Source organism: Zeus faber (assembly GCF_960531495.2).
Source record: "Zeus faber genome assembly, chromosome: 16".
Classification (NCBI taxonomy): Eukaryota; Metazoa; Chordata; class Actinopteri; order Zeiformes; family Zeidae; genus Zeus; species Zeus faber.
Genome location: NC_137202.1, coordinates 5,780,869 through 5,803,614, shown reverse-complemented (window position 1 = coordinate 5,803,614; position 22,746 = coordinate 5,780,869). Strand labels below are relative to the sequence as shown.

Sequence of the window (22,746 nt, the reverse complement as noted above, 5' to 3'; positions counted from 1 at the left end):
ATGTTTATAATTCAGTAATTTGCAGCATCTGCTGTGTCTGATACGACTCTTCTTCACTAACTGTTCCTCTTTTCCCCTCCTCTCCTCCTCCTCCTCCTCCTCTGACACGGTTTCATCAGGAGGTAGAGGTCAGTTTGTCGCTCTGCATCAGCCGCTCGTTTCAGCCACATTACGTGTTTACTCGTTTCATTAATAATTCATCTCATCGCTTCTTTGTCCTCCTTTCGTCTCCTCGCTGCGCTGCGTCTCCTTAATTCGTTCTCTGTTTTGCCTCGCCAATTACAATTACGATGATCAATGTTAGCAATTATTGGGAAAGCCAGCTTCACTACAGCAGCATACAGGCTGTCTCGCATTCCGCAGCGATTTTCGTATTGTTTGCATGCCAACATTTCCATGCAAATCGGAAAAAAAAAAACGGTCATGGTACAATTTCATTCACCTATTTATTCATGTATTTTATTATTTCATTTGTATTCTATATATTTTCATTTGCATTTGTTTTCTGCAACCTAAATGTGTGTGATCCTGCTGCCATGGTCAGGACTCTCTTGTAAGTGAGACGCCTCACCTTCCCGGTTAAATCTAGGTTAAATCAGATAAATAAATATAAAACGTTCGGAATTTCATCTACGTTTATGAAATGATCATCTGCGTCGTGGGCCAAGTCTCTTTTCACTGAATGCTGTCTCCTGTGTCAGATATGTGCCTCACAAAAGTTATGGTGACCGAGGAATTCAAAGCTCTCAAAGCCTTTCTTTTGTGTTTCCCACAGGACGACTACGTCCGCTCCTGGGATGAGAATCAAGGATCAAATGAAAGTAAGTCTCCGGTTTTGCTTTCACTGACACTTTTACACCTGCCATTAAAATAAGATCTGTGTCTAGATCTGTTACCTGCAAGGCTTGGGAGATCGTGCAAAATTCCAATCGGCAATTGACGATTTTATCACAAAGGGGGGGGGGGTTGTTGTGGGTGCACATAGAACATAATGTAATGTGGCAAATGCGGTTTTCCCTTTATAGAAGTGCAGGATTATTATTTTATAAATACAGTATTCACGCCAAAACATCCAGTTTTTTCGAAATTAAGTCCAATAGCAACGGAAAGCAACGGGGAGATGCGCCACGGAACAGTGGGGACACAGGTTTTTTTTTTGGAAATGGAAAAGGGAGGGAAAGAGACAGTCCCTTAACTCAGTTGTGTTTGAAAATGTTGTTTCATACATGTAGAAAACTGCATTTTTCTTTTTTCATACAAGTAAGAAACTTCTTCTTCTTTGGGCTGCTCCCGTTAGGGGTCGCCACAGCGGATCATCTGCCTCCAATACCTTCTGTTCTGCGCATCTTCCTCCCTTACACCAACCGCCTGCATGTCCTCCCTCACCACATCCATAAACATTCTCTTTGGCCTTCCTCTTTTCCTCTTGAAACTAAGGAAACAAAAGAGGTTATATTATATAATGCTTTATTATAATCACAAGATTTGCATGTAGATCGGAGAAGTGAGATCCGATCACCACTGCTTACTCGACAGCTCTGAGCGGAGAGAGGGTTGAGAGCCTCCCCCCCAGAACACGGTAAACTGCACTTGCACCAAAAATCTCGGATTTTTCCTGGCGGATAAAAAAAATAAAAAAAATCCTCTGTGATAAATCACGATCAATGGAGTCGATCGCCGACTGATGATTTAAAATAGATCTGCTTAAGCCTTTTATCTACGCATGCTAATGCCAGGTGTGAATGCACGCAGAACACTTTCAACCCCACCAGTATATTTTTCCCTTCACTGTCTAACATACTTTCATTCCAGAAAAAAAAAAAAACCTCCCTCTTACTCTACCCGCACTGCTTGTTTCTAGAGAATGTTTAGCTGTGACTGGGACACACAGTTGGTTTGACACTGTGACAAAAATGTACTTATGGTAACTCGCTTTGGACAAAAGCGTCTGATCAATGACGATCATGTAATGTAATGTGATGCAACGCGATAGGATCTGCCAGAGCAAGATTCAAGATTCAAGATGATTCATGATGTTTATTTATCATATACTGATACATACGAGCGTGCATATATGTAGTGAGACATAATCACCTTCTGGCGATGTTCTGGCTCGCGCTGGGACGGGATCCCAGCCAGGTGGAAATGCAACCTGTGCAGCTTGACCGCATGCGTGAGGAAAACAAAATCCGCCCACAAGTTGGAACGACAGCGCCTAGCTACGCCTAACTCTGGACGGCGGGGGTCGCGAAAGGGCGTTGTCCTCCACGACGGGACGGGCCACACTTTGCGATACGCCCGGCGTCGTTGGAGGACTGAGCGAGCCGCTTCCGCCGATCATCCACAGCGAGCGAAGTGCGATTGTCGCGAGGTGTAATTCGGTCCAGTTGCCCTTGTGTTACTGCGGGGAGTTGTCGAAGTAGGGAAGACACGTCAGGGCCAGAGAGTAGTATTGTCATTGTCGCTTTTTGTTGACGAGTCCACCGACCTCATTTGCATCCTGAGATCCCATCACAGTGCGGGCAGAGTCGAGATAGCGAGAAGGCTAATGAACACCAGGTGTAAATGCAAAGGCCCGTGATCGTTATCCAGATAACGTATCTAGATGCAGATCACATTTTAGCGTAGAGGGGGCTTTAGGGTGACGGAACTCCATCGCCCTTCACCGTCTTCTCTGTCTTTATAAGATCATGTGCTCTCTTCAATAATTGATATTATGGGGTTTTCTGAAGGGTTCGTATGGGCTTGCGTCATCTCACGGATAAATAATTTAAAAAGCTGCGACTGAAGCTCTCCGTTCTGATGCGGCAGAAGAAAAACATAGATATTTTCCAGTGTAAATTACCTGTTAGCGCTGTGTTGTTCTCTACCGGCCCCCCCTTCCTGTCTGTGGTTCATCGTATCAGAATGGAGCTGTGAATTATCCTTATTTGTATTCTCGGGTGGGCTTCTTACAGTGGAAAGGTCAAGAAATGCAATTGCAGCTGCTCGACTGCGCCCACTCCGGCCCAGGAGATCCCGTGGTTCTCCTTCTCACGCACCACAGGGTTCTGCGGCTTCCGCCCCTCGGCTCCGGACCCCCAATTTGAGCCTCGGAAAGACGACGTCGTGGCACGCGGGGTCTTGCGCTCCACCGTTGTCACTTTGATTTGGAGCCGTAATGAAGTTGCTTAAAATGGCGAGGGTCCACGAGCAGCAATATCCAAGGGAGTAAAGAGGGACTAATTATGACTTCCAATGAGTGTAGAAGAGACAAAAAAAGGGGGTGAGAGTGAGACAGAATGACGAGGGTTGAGGCTCATGCGGTTTGATTTCCTGCAAGGAGACTGAGAGTCAAGAGGCGTGACATGGACGTTGTTCTTGCCATGTCACATGGTATGATTTTCAAAGGTACTGTACCTAACTGAGCAAGAACGGTTTGTAGGGAAATCTTTATCTTCCATTTATCATTTAATGATGCCGACAACTTCATTATTTATGCCATTTGTTTTCATTTCTCTTTCGTTCCGTTCATAAACGCATGAAATATAATGTTATTTTCCTGCTCACATTATCAGTTCAATAATTCATTTTGCAAATGGCACGAATCAGACAAAATAATGAATAAATACAAATAAAAAATTTATAAATTTCAAACTAATCGAGAGAAGAAATTTGTGTTCCAGTTTTGTGTTTTTATAATATTTCGAAAACATAACAAAATAAGATGAAATACATTAGGCTATTAAATAGGGCGATATATCAATATTATATTGATATTGTAATGTGAGGCAAAAAAAAATGTCAAGGATTTAGGTTATTGTAATGCTGTGATATAATGAAATGTTGTTTTTGAGGCTGAATTACAGTAAAGTAATGCAAGTTTTAGAAGTTTCATGGACTGTTCAAGATATTCTAATCAAAGCCCCTAAATGCTTGGTCATTATAGCTTCATTAATAATAATTGTTCCCCAAATATTATGAATAAAGTGTGTGTGCATGCAGCTTCCCGTTCATCACCGTTTCCACACCTCTGCTGCAGGTTGCGGGATAAGTAGTCACCACTACTTTTTATTATTCACTTCACGCAGCAGCAACCCCTATATTTCCATCCATCCCTCATTCTCTCCCACCTTTGACAGGCGAGCGGCATTTCCCTCCATTGATCCGCTCGCCTTTATGACAGACCTAATGATGCGACGGAGGGAGAGGAGGAGGTTTGTCCCTCGGAGTCGTAACTAAATCAGCATGATGTCTTCACTGCGGAGCTCCGGTGAATCAGACGCCCTGTAGCCCGCGGCACTCCTCGCCCTGCCTTAACCCACCCAGCGATGCCTTGGCTGGGGTAACAGCGGCCCGTCAACCGTTAACAATTTTTGGTGGAATTGACAAAAGAGAAGGGGGCTAGAAATTAAAAAAACTCAAACTCTACCGCAGCAAACTGTGACAATTTCTACTCGTCACTTTAGTCCTTGCAGTGGCTCCGCCAGCCCTGTGATTTAATCAAGCGGCTCTGTATATAATCATGGTGGAGAACCAGGTCTTTTCAGTGTGGAAGAGCAGTTTCAGTCCACACACACACACACACACACACACACACACACACACACACACACACACACACACACACACACACACACACACACACACAATACTGTATATTCGTGTGTTCACACTCACAAACCCCTTTTTTTCAATCGGGATCCATCTCAGCCTGATTATTCATGAGCTGACCTCGGCGCAGAGAGGCTGCTGTAGGTGACTGAGATCCCTGTAGCAAATCATTGACTTTGAAATCAATGGCAAACTTTAAGAACAAAGGGAGGAAAAAAAGACACTGACTCTGCAGTCTGCCAGGTCGGCAGGTTCGTACCTCTGGAGGGTGTCGATACAGGACGCAGGACAAACACGCATGTAGGTTGTTCATTAGCGGACACTTCGCCTCGCCGAGATGTCCTTAATGTCACACCTGAAGGACCATACCGCTGCCAAATTTAGTTCTAGCCCATTTACTAGGCAGCACACACATTTTACATGACCCCTGATCACTTTCCTTATATTATGTGATGTAAATATTGAAAAACCTAAAATATTATTAAAAAGGGTTAGGATGAGGGTTAGTATAAGGTATAAGGAAGGTATAATATAAGGAAGGGCTGGTTGGTGTTAATGGAAAGAAAATGGTCAAGGGCAATGTAAAATGTGTGTGATGACTAGTTAAAAGAGCAAAATCTCAGTTTTACACCACAATGTCCTCTGAGGCTGCTTTTCATATATTTATTTATTTTTAATTTGCCCCGTAATACAGCGAAATAATCGGAATGTGTCGGTATAATGTCAATATTGTGACATGAGACTGGGATTTTGATAATCTGAATATAGTGATATAGCTAAATGTTGTCTTCAACCCTGCATTACAGTGAAGTTATGCAGTTTTCTAAACTTCACAGACTGTTAATATCCACATCACCGAGGATTGTTTCGCAAACAAGGTATATCAAGGTAAAAATATCAAGGTATTCGTCAAGAAATAACATTGCCCAGCGGTGCTATCAAATATAAAAAGGATTGTGTAAACTCATAATTGCAGTCAGAACCCATCATCCCCCCAAGTCTACGCTCGAGGGCCTCGATCAAAGCGTCCTCATCACGGACCATGTTCAGCATTCAGCCTTCGCCCGTCAAGGCTCTGGGCGACAGGAGGCATCTTGCGCTGAATCCTAAAATGAGTCCCTGCAGGTCAGCGCTGCGGTGTGTGGAGGTGGGGGTGGGATGTCGCACCGATGCACCTCCAGGCCGGCGGCCGCCATTGGTCGTCCTTTCACCCTTCTATCTCTACTTAAAAGTGCTGAAAAGATCAACCCCCCTCTTCACTCAGCCCTGCAGAAGCGTCTTAGTACAATCAAAGCTTCTCCCTCTGAACCATTGTTCCCTCCTCACTGTCATTCATCCCCGACATCAGTGATTTTCGACCTTTTTTCGGCATCAAGGACCCTCCCTTTGATTCGAATTCAGGCTAAGGATCCTGTTTGATCTTGCTTCTGATCAAAACAGTCCTTATTTTACATTCTCTAGCGGTGTTGAGGTGAAAATTAAATACTGGTGGAGTTGAACTATTAATCATTTTGCTGGGGACCCCCTGGAAAGACCCCTGGTCCATTATCTTGGCAGCCGTACCTTCAATGATCCATTCTCAGCATTCTCCATATGTTGACGTTCATCTGTCGGAGTGTCCGTTGCTATCGGTTGTTTTAGATTTGCATTACAGAAGAACATAAGTTTGTTCTGTTCCTCAAATATAAGAGCACCCCTCATTGTTGCCTTTTAATTGGATCCGCGAGGCTGTGCAGTGTAAATACACTGAGAAACCAGATCGATCCGATGACATTAGAACAGTACGTGTGCCGCGATCGATGCCGTCTCAGTCGGCCACGTCTGAAGCGACCGGGATTAACCGGATGTGAATTTGGGTTGGATCAGATGGGAGCTCCAAGCTAATTAAGAAGGGTTTGCGACGGCACCTTTTAGCACTAGACGTCCAGAGCGGTAGACGGGAGAAGGATTTCAGAGCGGGGAGGAAAAGTATGTGGGGATGAAAGCAGGAGGAAGAAAGAGGCAGGGGGGGAGGTGGGATGATGGATGGAAGAAATGAAGGCGATGCATAGGGACAGTGCTGGGTATGGGGGGGTGGGTGAGCCAGAGGAAAAAAGGACGGTGATGGCGAAAGAGATAGATGGATTTAATTTCTATCCGAGGAACAGGGAGTGAGCAAAGGAGTTGGGGGGGGGGGGGGGGGGGCGATAGAAGGGAGGAGAGAGAGAGACAGGGAGAGCGAGAGCCTTTGCAGAAAAATACCAGATTGAGCTGCGAATCACAGTCGGTCCTGAAAAACAATTTCTGGACCGCTGAGAGCCTGTTGCTATGGTAACGTCATCATCGCGGGCATCGCTTTAATCCGCGGAAGCCTGTTAACTTAACATGAGGCTCAGGCAGCCACCTTATGCTTCTGCTCTCACAACAAAACGTTGCCATGTCAGCATTGTAACTGCCTGATAGGAACAAGATTTACTTACAAATGTTTTGCTATTTAAACAGGGGATTATCTGTTTTTTTTGTTGTTTTTTTTACAGTATCTCCGTTTTCATTTCTTTGGCTCAAGTATCCTTTGTTGACACAATAACACCCGGAGAGTTACCGTCAGCGTAGCTTCACAATGAGGAAAATCTCTCATAATCAGATTTGCCCCTTTTTTCCTCTGCGTCTTGTTTCTTTGACTCTCTCTACCCGCCCCCGGATCTATCTCGGAAGCCATCTGGAGGGATGACACTGTAAACCGAGTGCGCCGACGCACCGGCGTGAATTAGACGGGGAGATGAAACATCGGAAACCTCCTGGGATGGAGGGCTGGATGCAGGAAGAGGGTGCAAGTGGTGAAATACAGGGAGAGATGGAGAGAAACACGAGAGGAGGACGAGAAGGAGGAGGTTGGGAGATGTGTGAGGTACTAAGCAGAAGAAAAAAACAGAGATCAACTCGATGCAATTAGTGCCGACGGGGATTTAGGCTGCGAGGCTTAGCCAATGAGAGTCTAAATGGATGAAGAGGCTGGATATGCGTCCCGACACCTCCTTCCTCCCAGCCCGGGAGTCAGCCAGTCAGTCACAGATTGTTATACAACCAGCTCATGCACGACACGGAGGTATATTGCTTTGGATTTGCCTCTCAAATCAGATATCTGCCGGTAATCCTGTGATGCGGGCGGCATTAATGTGTTTTCCTCCATCTGACGGAGATGCCATGGGAGGAGACGGTCAAATTCCTTTGGCGCCGTGAATCCAAAAAACAAGCTATGACTTTATTACATAAATGACGCCTGCCGCGGCGATTTGTGAAGCATTGATTGTTGCATTGATTACAGTCTTGTCCTGATGGATCGTGGAGGTGAATCAGGTTTGGGAGATGTTGGAATGGAGGGCGTGGACCTCAGGGGTGTGGACTGCTTAGAATAGACACCGCTGACATATGAGTATGTGTTTGGTGCTGACACACAGTCTAACATTAGCAGCCTGCAAAGAGAGTGATGGATGAAGTCGGGCGCGCCAGACTTGCAGGCATGCAGACTGCCTCCTCACAAAATATCCATCTTTACTAATCATTAAGCCAACCAAGCCAAGAGTCTTCGGATCTTTTTTTTTTTTACGGAAAGAAAAGTTAAGAAAAACTGCCGTCTCAGGATTCTCAAGGCAAATCCAATTAAAAAAAAAAAACCTCTTCCAAGCATTCAGCATTCATTCTCCAAACTAGAAAAAATAAATGCTGTGCAAAAACAAGTTAAAATCTTCCATCCTATTGCCAGATATATCTCCCATCCCTCCACCTATCACAAATATTCTAGGGTTTTGTTTGTTTTTTTTTTTGCAAAAGAGCTTCCAAGGTCAGTGGCTTGAGATGGGATTTGCAAAACAGAGATTAAAAAAATAAGTACGAGATTAAAAATGATGGTGGTGGAAAAAAAAGAGATTTATCATTTCTTAATTTTCCCTCAGATGTGGACACCACCAAGGACCCCTGTCAGAAGGTTAAGTGCAGCCGACACAAGACGTGCATCGCCCAGGGCTACCAAAGAGCCGTGTGCGTCAACCGCAAGAAACTGGAACACAGGTGAGTGGGCAGTGTGTGTGTGTGTGTGTGTGTGTGTGTGTGTGTGTGTGTGTGCGTGCGCGTGCGCGTGCGCGTGCGCGTGCGCGTGCGCGTGCGTGTGCGTGTGTGTGTGTGTGTGTGTGTGTGTGCGTGCGTGCGTGCGTGCGTGCGTGTGTTAAAAAAAGTAACATGGAACATTAACGAGGCTGGTTGGTGATTTGGGAAGGTTTCTCTTGTCCTTTCCAGTGGTAATGTTAAAACCTTCAGCGGTCCTATCGACTAAAACCACGTTTAACCAAACACTGCTGCTCCAAGGTCGGCGTGGAGGACGGCTGAAGTGCTGGTGTCGGTATTGAGCAGTAACCCAGATGGGGTGAATGAAGAAGCTGCGGCTCTAACAAGACTGAGGCTGTTTCTCTCTCCAGACTCAAGCAGCCGACGCTCAGATCTCCTGAGGGAAACTGTAAGCCGTGTCCCATTTCCTCCACCGGGCCTGTGTGTGGATCCGACGGACGTAATTACGCCTCCAAGGTATTCACTGAATATATTTATATGTACCGTATATGCAGTATGTATATATTTATATAATTTATAATAGCAGCTAGCGCAGAGCTGAACGTCGACAAAAAACGTAACAGTCTAAAAAATGGCAAAATATGCAAAAATAGCCAAAAATAAGGAACAGAAATAGCCAAATATATAAAAATATAAAAAATATATATAAAGCGCAGTGTAACTCATAGGTTTATTATGCATATATGGTATGAGGGTATTACTGTATTATACAGGGTATTACTGTATGTATGTTTGTATGTGTATTAGGGTATTATTATATATACTTTATACGCTGTTATACAATAGAATATTATTATATTATTGTATCATCACTATGTTATTATTATATTTGTACTCACACTTGTTCAGCCCAGGCCTTATTAAATGTTGGTTCAGACATACAGGCAGACAGCCAGACAGACAGACAGTTCGATGTGACCGTGAACCCACCCTTTAACCAATGTTCCTCAGAGTAATAACGTAGAGCCTATTGGGGACATACAATGCCTAATAGATTCATCGAAAAAACACAAGCGATAACAAAGATATATCACCTCTAGAGAACAATGGACGTCCATCCGGCAGCGTCCGAATCCCGATTTATTCCTATCGATTTACGCTCCACCTCCTGTTCCCGACCTTACGTGAAGGTGGAGCAGTGGAGACATTCCGGGGAGAGCGAGTGATTTGAATCAAAGTGTACAGTCTGTCACCTTGAATATTTGATCTGCATTATGGCGATCCCATGGTGACCCCATTCCTCTGACTGTCGTCTTGTCAATGTGTGTGTGCTTGTGTGTGTGTGTGTGTGTGTGTGTGTGTGTGTGTGTGTGTGTGTGTGTGTGTGTGTGTGTGTGTGTGTGTGTGTGTGTGTGTGTGTGTGTGTGCGCGCGCATGCGTCTGTGCGTGCATGTGTGTGTGTGTGTGTGTGTGTGGCACAGTGCAAGCTGGAGCAGCAGTCCTGTCTTACGGGGAAGGTTCTGACGTTGAAGTGTTCGGGTTTATGTCCATGTGCAACCGCAGCCCCTGTTCCCAGGGAGACCCACCACGGTAAGATCAAGCTCGCACGCACACACACACACACACACACACACACACACACACTCACACACATACACTCTGTTTAATTTCCTTATGGACCTCTTCCACCGTCCGCAGAGAGCTGCACCGGTCAGGATCTGGCAGATCTGGGCGAGCGTCTGAGGGACTGGTTCCAGCTGCTTCAGGGAAACGCCAAGCAGAACAACAACAGTAAACCAGCAGCCAGCGCCGCGGCCGCCGGCACCAACCCCGCTTCAGGTCTGACTGAAAGAGCCGCCTTTTCATTCCTTTAGATTTGTTTTTATTAAAGGGGAATGCCACCGAGATCATTCATCTTAGACGGGTTTATAGGTTCGCCATTTTTCCTCCCAGGGCTTTATTAACATGTTCACATCATGTATAACTGTTCATAGCAACAACCTCACTGAAGGCTTTACTGTTGAGAAACTCACCACTCTGCTGCAGCCTGTCACCGTGCGTCAATGCAGTTCAATGGGGCAAACGTTTCAGCCTCAAAAAGTAAAAACGAAAACAAGAAGCTCACGATATTGTTGTTGGACGGTCTTTTTATGATCGCAAACTGCGCGTTTGTACTCGCACCTCGGCAAATCTGCTCTTTTGGCTCCCCCGAGCTAACGTAAGAGACTAGAAACAGCAAGTTGCGTCGCTTCCTAAAAGAGATTGGAAAAAGAGATTTCATTGAGGAGTAAGTTTCAGAACCTATCATTTGAGTCTCCCTTTCTGGCGTTTCAAAACGATGTTTGCGAAAGATATTAAAAAATACTTGGTAAAGGTGTATGCTAAATTCCTTATGCTGTACCTGTTCTTGGTTGGAGGGAGGGCAGGCAGAACCTTCCCCAGTAGTTTGGGGTATTCAAATGAGATGTGGTGAGTCTCTGAACGCACCACATCTAGAGAGCTCTTTTTTTCCCCTGGTGGACCCAAAGTGGAATTTACATTTATGAAGGATTTGGCTAAAATAGGATCTACTCCTACAGTATTAGATTCTTAACACACAATTATCCTCACTGTTGAGTGTGTGTTCTATCAAAGCAAATAAAGAAATATGTTCGATGCAGAAGGGCTTTCTGGGGCATTGAACAGTAACAATAAGTTTCCAAGACGTTTCTTTGTATTCCCCCCCCCCGCCCCTTCAGTGCTGGACCGCAGCCTGGTGGCCAGCTGCAAGGACTCCATCGGCTGGATGTTCTCAAAACTGGACACCAACAGCGACCTGTACCTGGACCAGGTGGAGTTGGCCGCCATCAACTTGGACAAGTACGAGATCTGCATCCGGCCCTTCTTCAACTCCTGTGACTCCTACCGGGACGGGAAGGTGTCCACGGCCGAGTGGTGCCTCTGCTTCTGGAGAGAGAGTACGTACAGGGCACCGGAGAGAGTGTGCGCGGAGATTCTTATTCACGTGAATGTGAATAAGCGTGTTGCTTTTCGTATAATTCCGATGCCGGGCACGTCTCCGAGCCGCCCCCGAGGAGAAAGCCACCTCTACGTCACTCGCTGCTCCATGATGCTTTGTCTTCCCGTTCGCCCTGCGCTTCCCCCCGCGGGGCGAAGACGGCCACTGCCAGGCTCGGAAAACATCCCTGCTGCTTGTTGTCAGCCTGCTTCTCCCACAGCTCCGGGTGATTATGTCTGCCAGCCAGGCAGCCGAGCAGAAACTAGGTCTAGGTTGCAGGCGTGGACCAGCACTCCCTCACTCTAAAGGAGGAGTGTTTGCGTGTGGAATGGTTTTAGAAGCATCAAAATGTCCGGGAAAAACAGTCAATGACTCGCCTCTTAGGGAGAATTCCTCTTTTTATTGCCGTCGCCCCTTTTCGTTTTAGGCTCGTACCAGTTCTTTGTGTAATTCCTGCCCCTGACTGTGCTGAAAAATTGATGTGTCGCGGTTTTTATTATTTGGATTCCCTCCCATTTTTGAGAGATTCTGCACTTCTCCACCTCAGAGCCCCCGTGTCTGGCCGAGCTTGAGAGGATCCAGGTTCAGGAGGGAGGCAAAAGGAAATTCGGTATGTTGCTCAATAGTATGATAATAAGTTGTTTCATACCTCTCTTGTCTACTTCACTCCTCTTCCAAGTTTCATCGCTGCATGTGTTCCTAGAAGGCTTTTCATCCAGCAGATGCCAAGGAGGAGGTGGGGATTACCTCCCGATCAGCCGTGTAGATTAGAAGCTGACACTGACAGAAGGCGATGGATTGCAGCCATCAGTGTATGTTTAGGTGTAGTGCACGCGCGTGTCTGTGTGTGTGTGTGTGTGTGTGTGTGTGTGTGTGTGTGTGTGTGTGTGTGTGCGTGCACTTTTTTTTGTGTGTGTGTGTGTGTGTGTGTGTGCGTGTGTGTGTGTGTGTGTGCATGTGTGCACTCCAGATTTTAGCTGGCTGACTTGGCTCTGAGTCTGGACTCCTCAAGGGCGCGGAGCAAAGTGAAAGCTACACGGGGAGCTAAGGGAAACTCTGCCAAACTACCGCTTAGATGTTCCCTTGAAAGCTTGTTTTCCATAAACTGGGCAGCCAGTGACAGTATAGCCAGTCCCACACTGTAGGTCTTATCGTTACGTAGCAGCAGTGCTCATGTTAAAATAGCCACAAGATTATTTTGTGAAAAAATGTTCATATTTGAAACTTTATTTAGCTGGCACTTTATAATAAACAGCCATTCCATGTTTTTGTGTTACGCACCTGCTCCTCGATCGTGCAAAATACCAATCGCCGGGGTGCAGCAATCGCCAATTGACGATTTTATTGGGAAGGGGGTGCATAGAACATGATGAAATGCGGCAAATGCGGTCTCCCCATTACAGAATAGCAGGATTTATTATTTAAAAATAAAGTATTGACAAAAATCATCCAGTGGAAATAAAACTCTCTCCAATTATCTGAGATAGGTTTACATTTACAATTTTCCAAACAAGTAAGAAACTAAGGAAACAAAATAAATCTAGATCTTTCTCTTTGCGATTATATTATATATTGCTATATTATAATACCAAGTTTGCATATAGAGCGGGGAAGTGAGATCCGATCACAAGTGGTTACTCGGCAGCGCTGAGCAATCGGTGATCGATGGAGTCGATCGGCGATTGACGATTCAATCATAAATCTGCCCAAGCCCAGTGGCGGGGTCCACCTTTCCCAGCAAGAATGCAAGGATCGAGCACGCACAAGAAGTGAAAGGCAAGCGCTTTTTGGTGAATTTGATAAAGCAGCGTAGCTAGTTGTGGTCAGTAAACTATCGATATGGATGAGAATCTGACTATAAAGGAAGGAATCTCTGTTCTCTCTCTGTCCAATCTCCAATCTGTCTGTCCTTTGATTATCTATTATCTAGACAACCGTTCATCCGATCTACTCACACTTGTGTATCGCTGGGGAACCAATGACGTGCAGTGTCCAATTTGGTGCAATTTGGACACAGGTCATGTGTAATATCAAAAAACGTTTTGCATAGACAAGCGAACAGCCAGCCGCTCAGCTCAGCTCTGAGCGACATGGGTGTGTTTTTTGCCCGAGTAGCCGCGACTTGGGTTTGTTTTTTTCCCGTGACAAAAAGTGTCTTCCCCTGGTGTTTTTTTACCGCCATCCGCCACAACTTTCCCGAGTGCAACTCGTATGTGCAGCGGTTCAAGTCAGTGTGAGGTTGTTTGGATGAGCGAACATGCATGTTTTTAACGGGCACTGCACTTAGTTTCAACAAATGAATCGAAAAAATATCCTCTTCACCTCTTCAAAAAAATCAATGAATCAGAAGAAGGCAACTAACTTTAAAGGAACAAAGTGACCGTCTTAGAGTGAAGACGAGGATAAACCTTTACAATACTTTACAAATTCCTCTTTGGTCTTTGTGTATTCTACTACGGTGTGGTAATCCCCTTGGCTCCACTGTGTTCACAATACTGAACGTGGGCTGTTTCATGTTATTGTTATGGTTTGGAAGCAGGGGCGTGTCTACGGGTGGGCTGGGGTGGCCGTGGCCTTCCCAGAAATAAGCCTTGCCCACCCAGAGGAATCAATTGCCCATCCCATGAAGACTCTTCCGCTGCTGCTTTCCCGTAAATCTCCTGTATTTTAAAACTTTCTAAAAAAAAAATTTAAAAGGTTGCCGCCCAGAGCAATCTTCGCTCTGATCATGCAAACAGTTTCTCAAAAAAAGACGAGATAAAAACAGTGTGTGTTTATTGTAAATGTAGATTTTTTTAGATTAATTGAATGGAACAAAAAAAGCCCGTGCGGAGCAGGGAGACTCTCAGTGACCCCCCCCCCCTAAACTAAGCCCTTGTTTATATACCCTATTTAGGAAAGGCAACATTTTTGTTGTTGCCCACTCAAATAATCCAAATGCCCACCCAAAGATGAAATTCTACAGTAGTAACACCTCCGTTTGGAAGCGAGTAGAAAATGATTCCACAGGCTTAGAAATCACTCCAGGACCTTGTGTTCTTTCTTGCCACATGATCTTCTCGTCGCCTGATGCAATCTGCTGACTAATCTCTTACTCACCCCTATCTTGCTCAATGAATAGATTAGTATTCATGGAATATTGAATTGGCTGCATTTGCTGCGACAGGGGTTGCTTGAGAAGTCCAAACACGTTCGGCCTTGATTGTGAAAGGCACAAAGTGGGATATGTTTGCGTTGTATGTGTATAATTGTATAAATGTGTGTGCGTACGTGCGTGCGTGCATGTGTGTGTCTGTGCCAGGTTTCTTCATCCCCAGCTGCGACGAGGATGGTTTCTACAGGAAGCAGCAGTGTGACCGAGGGGAGTGCTGGTGCGTTGACCACCACGGGGCGGAAATAGCCGGGTCCAGGATTCGCGGCAAGTCCGACTGCTGTAAGAGCCGCCGTGTGTTCCGGCCGTCACTTCATTGGCTGCCGCTTTGAATTTCAATTTCAAATCTCCTACCCCACCCCCACCCTCGAGACACAACGAGACACAGCCCTGTAGCTCCGCCCGCTAGCCCGCACTTTCCCAAATGCATTCCCCGCTCGCCGCCGCGCTTGTCCTTCACTGCCGCCCGCACAAGGCGTCCTTTATGTGAGTGGGTTGAGGTCCGCCACGTCATAACTCAGTGCAGAGACTGGTGGCACATTCATCCGTCCGGGGGTCATTTGCATTCCAAAGGAACGCCTGTCGCACTGAGAAAAGTCTCTCAAGATAAATGGGAACGGGGGCCGGACCCAACCTGCGCTCCAGTAATAATGGCTCCCCCGGCAAGGCTCAGAAATAACTATTGACCTTTTCGCTCTAGTGTTGTCCAATTGATTTCGGCGTTATGGCATTGGCTGGGACTCCATCGCTGTTGAGTGCGGAGTGAGGCGAGCGGAGTGGAATTTCAATGTACCGCATAGCGCCCGGCGTCGGAAGGTAATCCTCGTCTTTCTTTCCTCCCACTTTCCCTGCCAGACGATGAGGCGTCGTACTCCGGCGATTTTGGCAGCGGGGTCGGATGGGAGGACGAGGAGGAGAAGGAGGCGGAGGAGAACGCAGAGGAGGCCGAAGAGGAAGAGGGCGAGGTGGGGGAGGTCGATGACGGCGGATATATCTGGTAAAATAAGAACGACAGGGGGGAGCGGTCACCGTGCTTGGTCGGACATCACCGGGGCGGGAAACGCCTCCATCGCTTTTCCTCCACAGACGGACACACGGACACACACACACACACACACAGACACACACACACACACACACACAAACACACACACACTCCATGTAGAGGAAAGGACATGTGTAAAGTACGAATAAAGAAATTGAAAAAGCTCAGTTGAGGGGTTGGGAAACGGGATGAGAATAATCTCATGAATATATTGTATATTTAACAGCGTTCTTATTGAAGGGAGGGAAAAGGGTGGATGGATATTATCAATATTTAGAAATGTTTGGTTGTAAGAGCGGGGGATTTTCTCCCTTCATCTTTGTGAAAACTACCAGTAATTCAATTCAGTTGTTCATCCTTTGAAAATACCTTGGTGCCCTTTTTAGTCGGAACGCCCCCCGTGTAACAGCTTGGATCTGGGAAGACACGACAGGTTGACTTTTCACTACATCCAAATTGGCATCTGTGATCCTGTTTAAATATCAAGAAAATGTCCGGATCAGTCGTTGTTTTGAATCTAAGTGAGGGTGGATGGGAAGAGACGGAAGTGTGATTTTAACCCTCTGGATTTTACCCTTCCCATGTCATATGCTTTGGCTGGTGTGCGGCACCAGGGCTTCTCGTCTGGAAGGTTTCTCACTCGTCACGCTTTCAACTGGTACAAAATGTTGTTTATCAGAAGAGCAGTTACCTGTTATATTCCCTGTCACCTATTAGTCCCTTTGATCAATGCCTTGGAAGACGCGCAGAACATCCTGCTCGATGGTTTCAAGTGTTGTATTATATGATGTGGGTCGATTATCGTGTTTAATAAAAAACAAATAAACTGTTCTATGTGGCCGAGATGGGCCACCATACATCTCCGTTGGTCTCCAGCTGTTTTATTTTCAGTGTTTTGAGTGATATTTAGAGTCCGGTGTGTGAACTGATTGTGTCCGTAGTTTCAATTTGGTGGAAACTCCTCCGTTGTTATTCACAGGGAGAAACTCTCTGGAAAAATTGCTTTTAAATTCAAAATATACAAATATACACTGTATATTTGTGAATTTCTAGAAAATATTGTTGTGGCAGTTTGGCCTGCCACATGCCACCTGAGTGGCTTAACTAGGGGCTTGCCGACACAGATAGACAGGCAGTGATGGGGAACACACACGTTTATTGGAGAAAGTGGCAAGATGTGACAAGCCAGGAGCAGATGGAAAATTGTCATGACAACGGCTCTTCCTGCGTGTGTTTGGTGATGGGTGATTTAACCTGTGCTCATTGATTGCTCTGACAAGCAACAGGCATACAGCCACCCCTGATCCCTGGCCGAATTAACTTGACCCAAAATAGGAGTGGCTGCTTAAATCACACCACCCCCACACCACAATTGTTAAATAATATTAAAAGTAGGTTCATACAAAATGGGGTATTAAAAATGAAAATTCATTTTCCATTAGATGGCAACTTCAATAAGTTATTTGATCTGATATGGAGTGTTATAATCTAATATAACCTATTAAAAAGGGCAGGTTAGCGTTATAATTGTTCAGGCTACATCTGTTTAAACGTTTTATTTTATTGTATCTAGAAAAGTGACTTGATACTCGTGTAACATATTTCAAGATATTGTTCCTTGGGGACGAGAGATTATTTCACCCCGCCAGCAGATGTCATCAATCCTACTCAAAGCAGCTTAGTATCAACGCCTTTTAACGCAATTGACCTGCTCCATGTCCATCTCGATGTTGTTTTTCCCAATCAAAGTTCCTTTGTGCCGTAGAGAAGTGAAACAAAACCCTCCTCGCCCCATATCTGGAGAGAACCCGCTCCATTGTCTGCAGCTCAGCTCCAGGGTTTTTCTTACCTGCTTGTGCGGAGGCGATGGGAGGCCGGTCAAAACCAGACCCCGACTACAGTCTGCGTGTCAGCACTTCTAACAGCACAATGACCGCGGAAATCACTGTCTCCTCGGCCCTCTCCAGGCATCGCTCCAGACGGTCCGCTGCAAACTGTTGAACGGCGGGGACAGAGGGGGATATGGGATCCTGTGTACACGTCCTGAGCATCTCTGGCCCTGAATCTGTTCTCGGTAACCGATCCTGCAGGAATGCCATGCTTCAGGTTCACATTTCGGTGAGAAAAGAGCTTAGTTTCAGTAATATTCCATTCGGCTAGGCTGTAAACATGCTTGCGTTCAGTGGGTTTCCTTGCCAAGTTAATAACAATCTTCTGCTGAGGGGAAATAACAGATTTGGACAGCGTCTCTCTGTGCGAGCCCAGAGGGACCAATGATTTTGCTGCAACCTGTAAACTGTCAACATATTATACAGAGTATCCTCTTTCCACTTGGTAAACACAGGCCATTCTAATACGAGCAGGTGCTTGCGGGTGCATTAAATGAGTTTAAACACACAGTCTTTTGCCAACAATAAACCATGGAAAAATCTCGTGAGATCAGCAATTCCCAACCTGGGGAGCTGGACAACTTGAGGCGTGTTTCCTAATAGTCAAATAATGGTTCAAAAATCAATATTTAAATTGGAAATTGTAACAAAATCAATGACCATGTGTGTATTGTATTCCCTAAAGTCCTTGCTCTCTCTAGCATGAAAAGAGAACCCATTCAGACAAAAACAACTGCTAATAAATACCTGAAAAAAAAGTTTGTCTTTTAAATAGGGGGATGGGATCGAATCAGGTTTGATTTAGGGGGTCTCTGAAGACAAAAAGGTTGGAAACAGCCGACCTTATGTTATATAATTAATGCAGATGGAAAAAAATAAATAGTACAATCCAGAATAAGAGAAGGATTATTCATATCATAACACTCCAGACGGTCCGCTGAATTAATTAGAAATGTACAAGCATCAAATACAATACAAAACATGAGATGGCTTATGTGATTATAAACAGGTTTGGTGTCTAAATTGAGCGCAGGTTGGAGGGAGAGTGTGGATAAGGTGCATTTGTCAGAATAGGATGATTATGAAGTGAAGATTACGCAGGTTGTAGGTTGGAGGTAAGTGCAGTGCAGTTGTCACGGAAGGATTTTCCAAGTGTCATTTTTGCCTTAGCGGGTTTTGAAACGGGCCTGCGAAGCCATCGGGCAAGCCTGGTTCACAGCTCAAAGCCAGGCACAGACTGTTGGCAGCTGGATCACACGAGCGTTTGAAGCCCTGCGGAGGCTGCAGGGTCTCCACAGCCGGAGCAGCTGAGGAGGGTGGAGGTTTTGGCAGAGATGTAGCTCAGGTAATTCCCTCCTTGTTCCTGTGCTGCAGCCTCTACGGAACCCAGGCTTTACCTCCATGACTGAGCGATCCTTCCTCTCTAGCGGGGTGAGCCTTTCCGCATCCCTGGCCTTATGTCCAGCCCCCACACACCACCACAAAGAAACAACGGCCCCAAAAGATTGCTGATTTACTACGCACGCCTGTTTTGATGCGAGTGCTCCAAAACCATTCTGTAAAAATGCCTTGCTCTTGCTACAGCGATAATATAAGTAGGGTCTAGAGCAGTGATTCTCAAATGTTTTTCATATCAAAAGGCCCTCAATTTTGTCTCTGGGACCACAATCCGAGAAAATCTCGACTGTTAGATATGATTTATTCCAAAACGTCGGTACCCATCTATAATGTGGCTACGGAGACTGAAACACTGAACACTAAACCGGATCCAAAGTGGTCATTATTGAACATTCTCTGACAGTGCTGATATATATATTGTAAATTAAATAACAGTAACATAACATCAATAACTAGTAATCATCTTGCTGGGGACCCACTGGAGCCTCTTAGAGGACCCCTGGTGGTCCGCAGACCCCATGTTGAGAGCCACTAGTTTCAAGGATCTTGATAGTAAATGAGAAAAGCTTGAAATTTGGCTCTTGGTGTTTCTTGTATCAGCCAGTTAATGTCATGCTTTTATATGAAAGAATTAGGAACCAACATGTAGTATTATGGCCTGTTCATATGTGTACTTGACACAAAGCACAATAATAACACAAAAAAAATTACCTTTTGGTGATTTTATTTGTGCTTAAAAATTATAATTTGAATATCATAAGTTTACAATCAATTCGGAAACATCATTAGATTGTCCAACACCATTATATCTTATGAATGTAGCTCATCTTCATTTCAAACGTTTAGATGACTCCTTGACAAAACACCACATTCGCTGAACGCTATCGAGTGTTAGATCAGAAATAACATTTAAAAAAAAGACTATTGCAGCTTTTACTAGAAGTGTTACTGAGTTACACCATAATGTGCGATACTACAGTTGTAACGGGGAGCAGAATTGTACAGTGGAGAATCACTGACAATGGCACAAAACATGGCAGAATGAAATTCATATTCCCTGATGAGGTATTTCCAGTTGCGCCATGATATGACTGCATATATGTATGAAAGTATGTACGTGACGAGTAAACCTCTTGAAGGTAAAAGAAATTGATATTTCTCAATCACATCACCACTAAACGGGGTATAGTGTTCTCTTTAGAGTTTGCTTTGAGCACCTTGTAACCTCCAAATTTTCCCGACTTCTTCTTCTGTCGTGTCCAAAACCCTGAAAACCTTCACATCCTGTGTATGTTTGAAACGCTGCAGCAGAGGGTGGAACACAGTGGCTGGAACACTGAAGTTGAGGTGTGGGTATGTGATTTTGGCAGCAAGGTCCTTGGTATTGCTGGACACGATACCTGAAATACAGTGACTCATCAGCAACATAGATATTTCCCATGGACAACAAGTGCCCCCCGCTGATCAAAGAGGGCGATGCTTCCTTCTGTCCGCTGTTTGAAATCTTACCCAGCACCTCCCCAGAGTGTTTGCGTAGCACGGCGCCCCCGCTGGCCCCTGCCTGCACTGCACAGGTGGTCTGCAGCATCACAGGCTGCTGCTTCCAGGTGATGGCCTTGGAGAGGATTCCATTGGTGAGGGAGGGACCACACCTGCGCCCCAATGCCCCGTAGCCCAGCACGACAACATCCTCACCTAGTCAGAGAGAGAAACATGTTAAAAATTGGTCAAATGTCGGCCCTTAGTAGTGATCTGTGACTAATAAAAATCTGCACACATCAAAAAACTAAACCTCAACAATGAAATTTAATTCATGAAAAAATAAATTTCTCCAAGGGCCCTTTAGCTTAATGTCCTACCTAGCTGAAAGGAATTGGCCAACCGTGGGACCACTAGCTCTGGGGCAAGGTCTCTCAGCTGTACCACGGCCAAATCATAAGATGAAGATGTTTGAGTGGAAAACAGCACATTACCCACGACATCATGGAACCTTAACGAGAACATTTAAAAGAAATGTAAGATATAACACAAAACAAGACAACTGAAATGACTGTGATTTGCAAAGGGAACACAATACTGTACGTGATGGAAGTGGTGCTTCTGACATCTAAATAGCACAGGCCCAATGGTAAAAATCGGTTAATAATAAAAAAAGACAATGAACAGAAAATTGTAACCACCTATCCTTGAGATAGAACCTGACAGTGACGGATCTCTTTCCACCGACAACATGGCGACAGGTAAGAACCAGACGAGAGGAGACCACCACTCCAGACCCCCAGAAGGGTCCACTATCTACCAAACACACGGTGGGATATTTCTCAGTGGCGAGGGCATTGTTGATTGGGTGGAGGCGTGGTGATCCACGATGGAGGCAGATGTCTCTCTGTGGATCTTCAGTTTTCACGCAGCACAATATGTTCCTGATGATGGACTCCACCGAACAGACCAGGGTGAGCCCAATCCACTCGGCCCCTTTCCAGCACAGCGGAGACACAATCACGCCAGTGAGGTACACGCGGCTGCCTTCTATCAGAAAAAGCCCACCGCCCTCTGTCCCCGGCAGGCAGCGGGCATCGGTCAGGATCACGTCGTTGTCCTCCCCCGCCAGGTTACTGACAATCCCCCGGCTCAGGGTGTTGGAGAAGAGGTCGGTACAGAGAGACCCAAATGGCGTGCCGCACGCCACGACGCTGCCTCCCTTGTAGATGGACGCGCTTTGCGCACAGGGGATGGATTCCGTGCACACGTCAACGAACTCGAAACCTGTCTGAAGCACAGCGAACCAGCTGAGGAGCCTGGAGTCCCTGAGCAGCCCCTCATCCTCCTCGTTCCCTTGGAAACGCCATTCATCAGACTCTTGGAAAATCCTCTGGGAGGCCCTCCTGAACTCCAGACAGTTGACCAGCATCCGCAGCTCGGCCGCGGCTTGGTTTTGAGGCGCGGAGCTGAGCCCTGAGGCCGTGGCCGCTCCCTGAGCACACTGGCCGGCTCGAAGTCCTGCCTGTGCAGGGAAACTCACGCGGATGTCCAGCTTCTGGGTTATTTTGTCTGGCGACAAACACCTACTGTGGAGCGCCGTAGCGCCGATGAAACCGGAGAACAGGACACCGCTGCAGATGAGCATCCCGGTCCTGTGGTTGAATATGAGGCCGCTGCAGCTGGCGGACCGGTGGCCTGAAGCGGCCTCGGACACGGTCACCACACAGCACGACTTCTCCAGCCGCTCCATCGCCTGATTTTACGCACGGGTCCAACAAACTGAAAACGAGGACGAAACCGGCGGCGGCTGCACCTGAAGTTGTTGTGTTTTTGCGCTTAGAAAGTGTGTAGACGTGCTTCGGGACGAGGCGGCTGCCTTGTGTTTACACACCGCCCGGCTCCTAATTTCCTGGTCGCGTTTGATTCGCTCCGAGGAAAGAGGACGAAACGTATGGAAAGCGAGTCGTCCAATCAGATGGTTCAGCGTTTGGAGCTCTGAACCAATAGGAAGCCAGTGTGTAGGTCCGTAGGCTTGAATGGCTCGTTTTGTCATCCGGTCCCCATTCGGCGTTGATTATCCAATTTAAAATGTACACACAATAATAATAATAATAATAATAATAACAATAATAATAATAATAATAATAAT

At 45.9% G+C, this 22,746-nt stretch overlaps 2 protein-coding genes across 2 annotated transcripts in view; one reads left to right on the top strand and one right to left on the bottom strand.

The window, feature by feature from the left end:
- Positions 1 to 15,784, top strand: part of spock2 (SPARC (osteonectin), cwcv and kazal like domains proteoglycan 2) — a gene marked incomplete at both ends in the record, with an annotated part of 28,726 nt that extends 12,942 nt beyond the window's left edge. Inside the window, 9 exons of the mRNA XM_080017012.1 lie at positions 776 to 821; positions 8,526 to 8,640; positions 9,045 to 9,150; positions 10,116 to 10,224; positions 10,333 to 10,473; positions 11,373 to 11,591; positions 12,180 to 12,242; positions 14,934 to 15,065; positions 15,639 to 15,784. Of these exons, the coding sequence (XP_079873138.1) occupies positions 776 to 821; positions 8,526 to 8,640; positions 9,045 to 9,150; positions 10,116 to 10,224; positions 10,333 to 10,473; positions 11,373 to 11,591; positions 12,180 to 12,242; positions 14,934 to 15,065; positions 15,639 to 15,784 (1,077 nt within the window). The remainder of the gene's footprint in view (positions 1 to 775; positions 822 to 8,525; positions 8,641 to 9,044; positions 9,151 to 10,115; positions 10,225 to 10,332; positions 10,474 to 11,372; positions 11,592 to 12,179; positions 12,243 to 14,933; positions 15,066 to 15,638) is intronic.
- A 4,065-nt stretch (positions 15,785 to 19,849) lies between these two features.
- tysnd1 (trypsin like peroxisomal matrix peptidase 1) lies at positions 19,850 to 22,437 on the bottom strand. The gene is made up of 4 exons (XM_080016332.1): positions 21,296 to 22,437; positions 20,975 to 21,105; positions 20,625 to 20,810; positions 19,850 to 20,515 (listed from the first exon to the last, which is right to left on the bottom strand). The coding sequence occupies exons 1-4, from the start codon at positions 22,345 to 22,347 to the stop codon at positions 20,313 to 20,315; spliced, it is 1,572 nt and encodes a 523-aa protein (XP_079872458.1). The 5' UTR covers positions 22,348 to 22,437; the 3' UTR covers positions 19,850 to 20,312.
- Between the last annotated feature and the right edge of the window lie 309 nt (positions 22,438 to 22,746).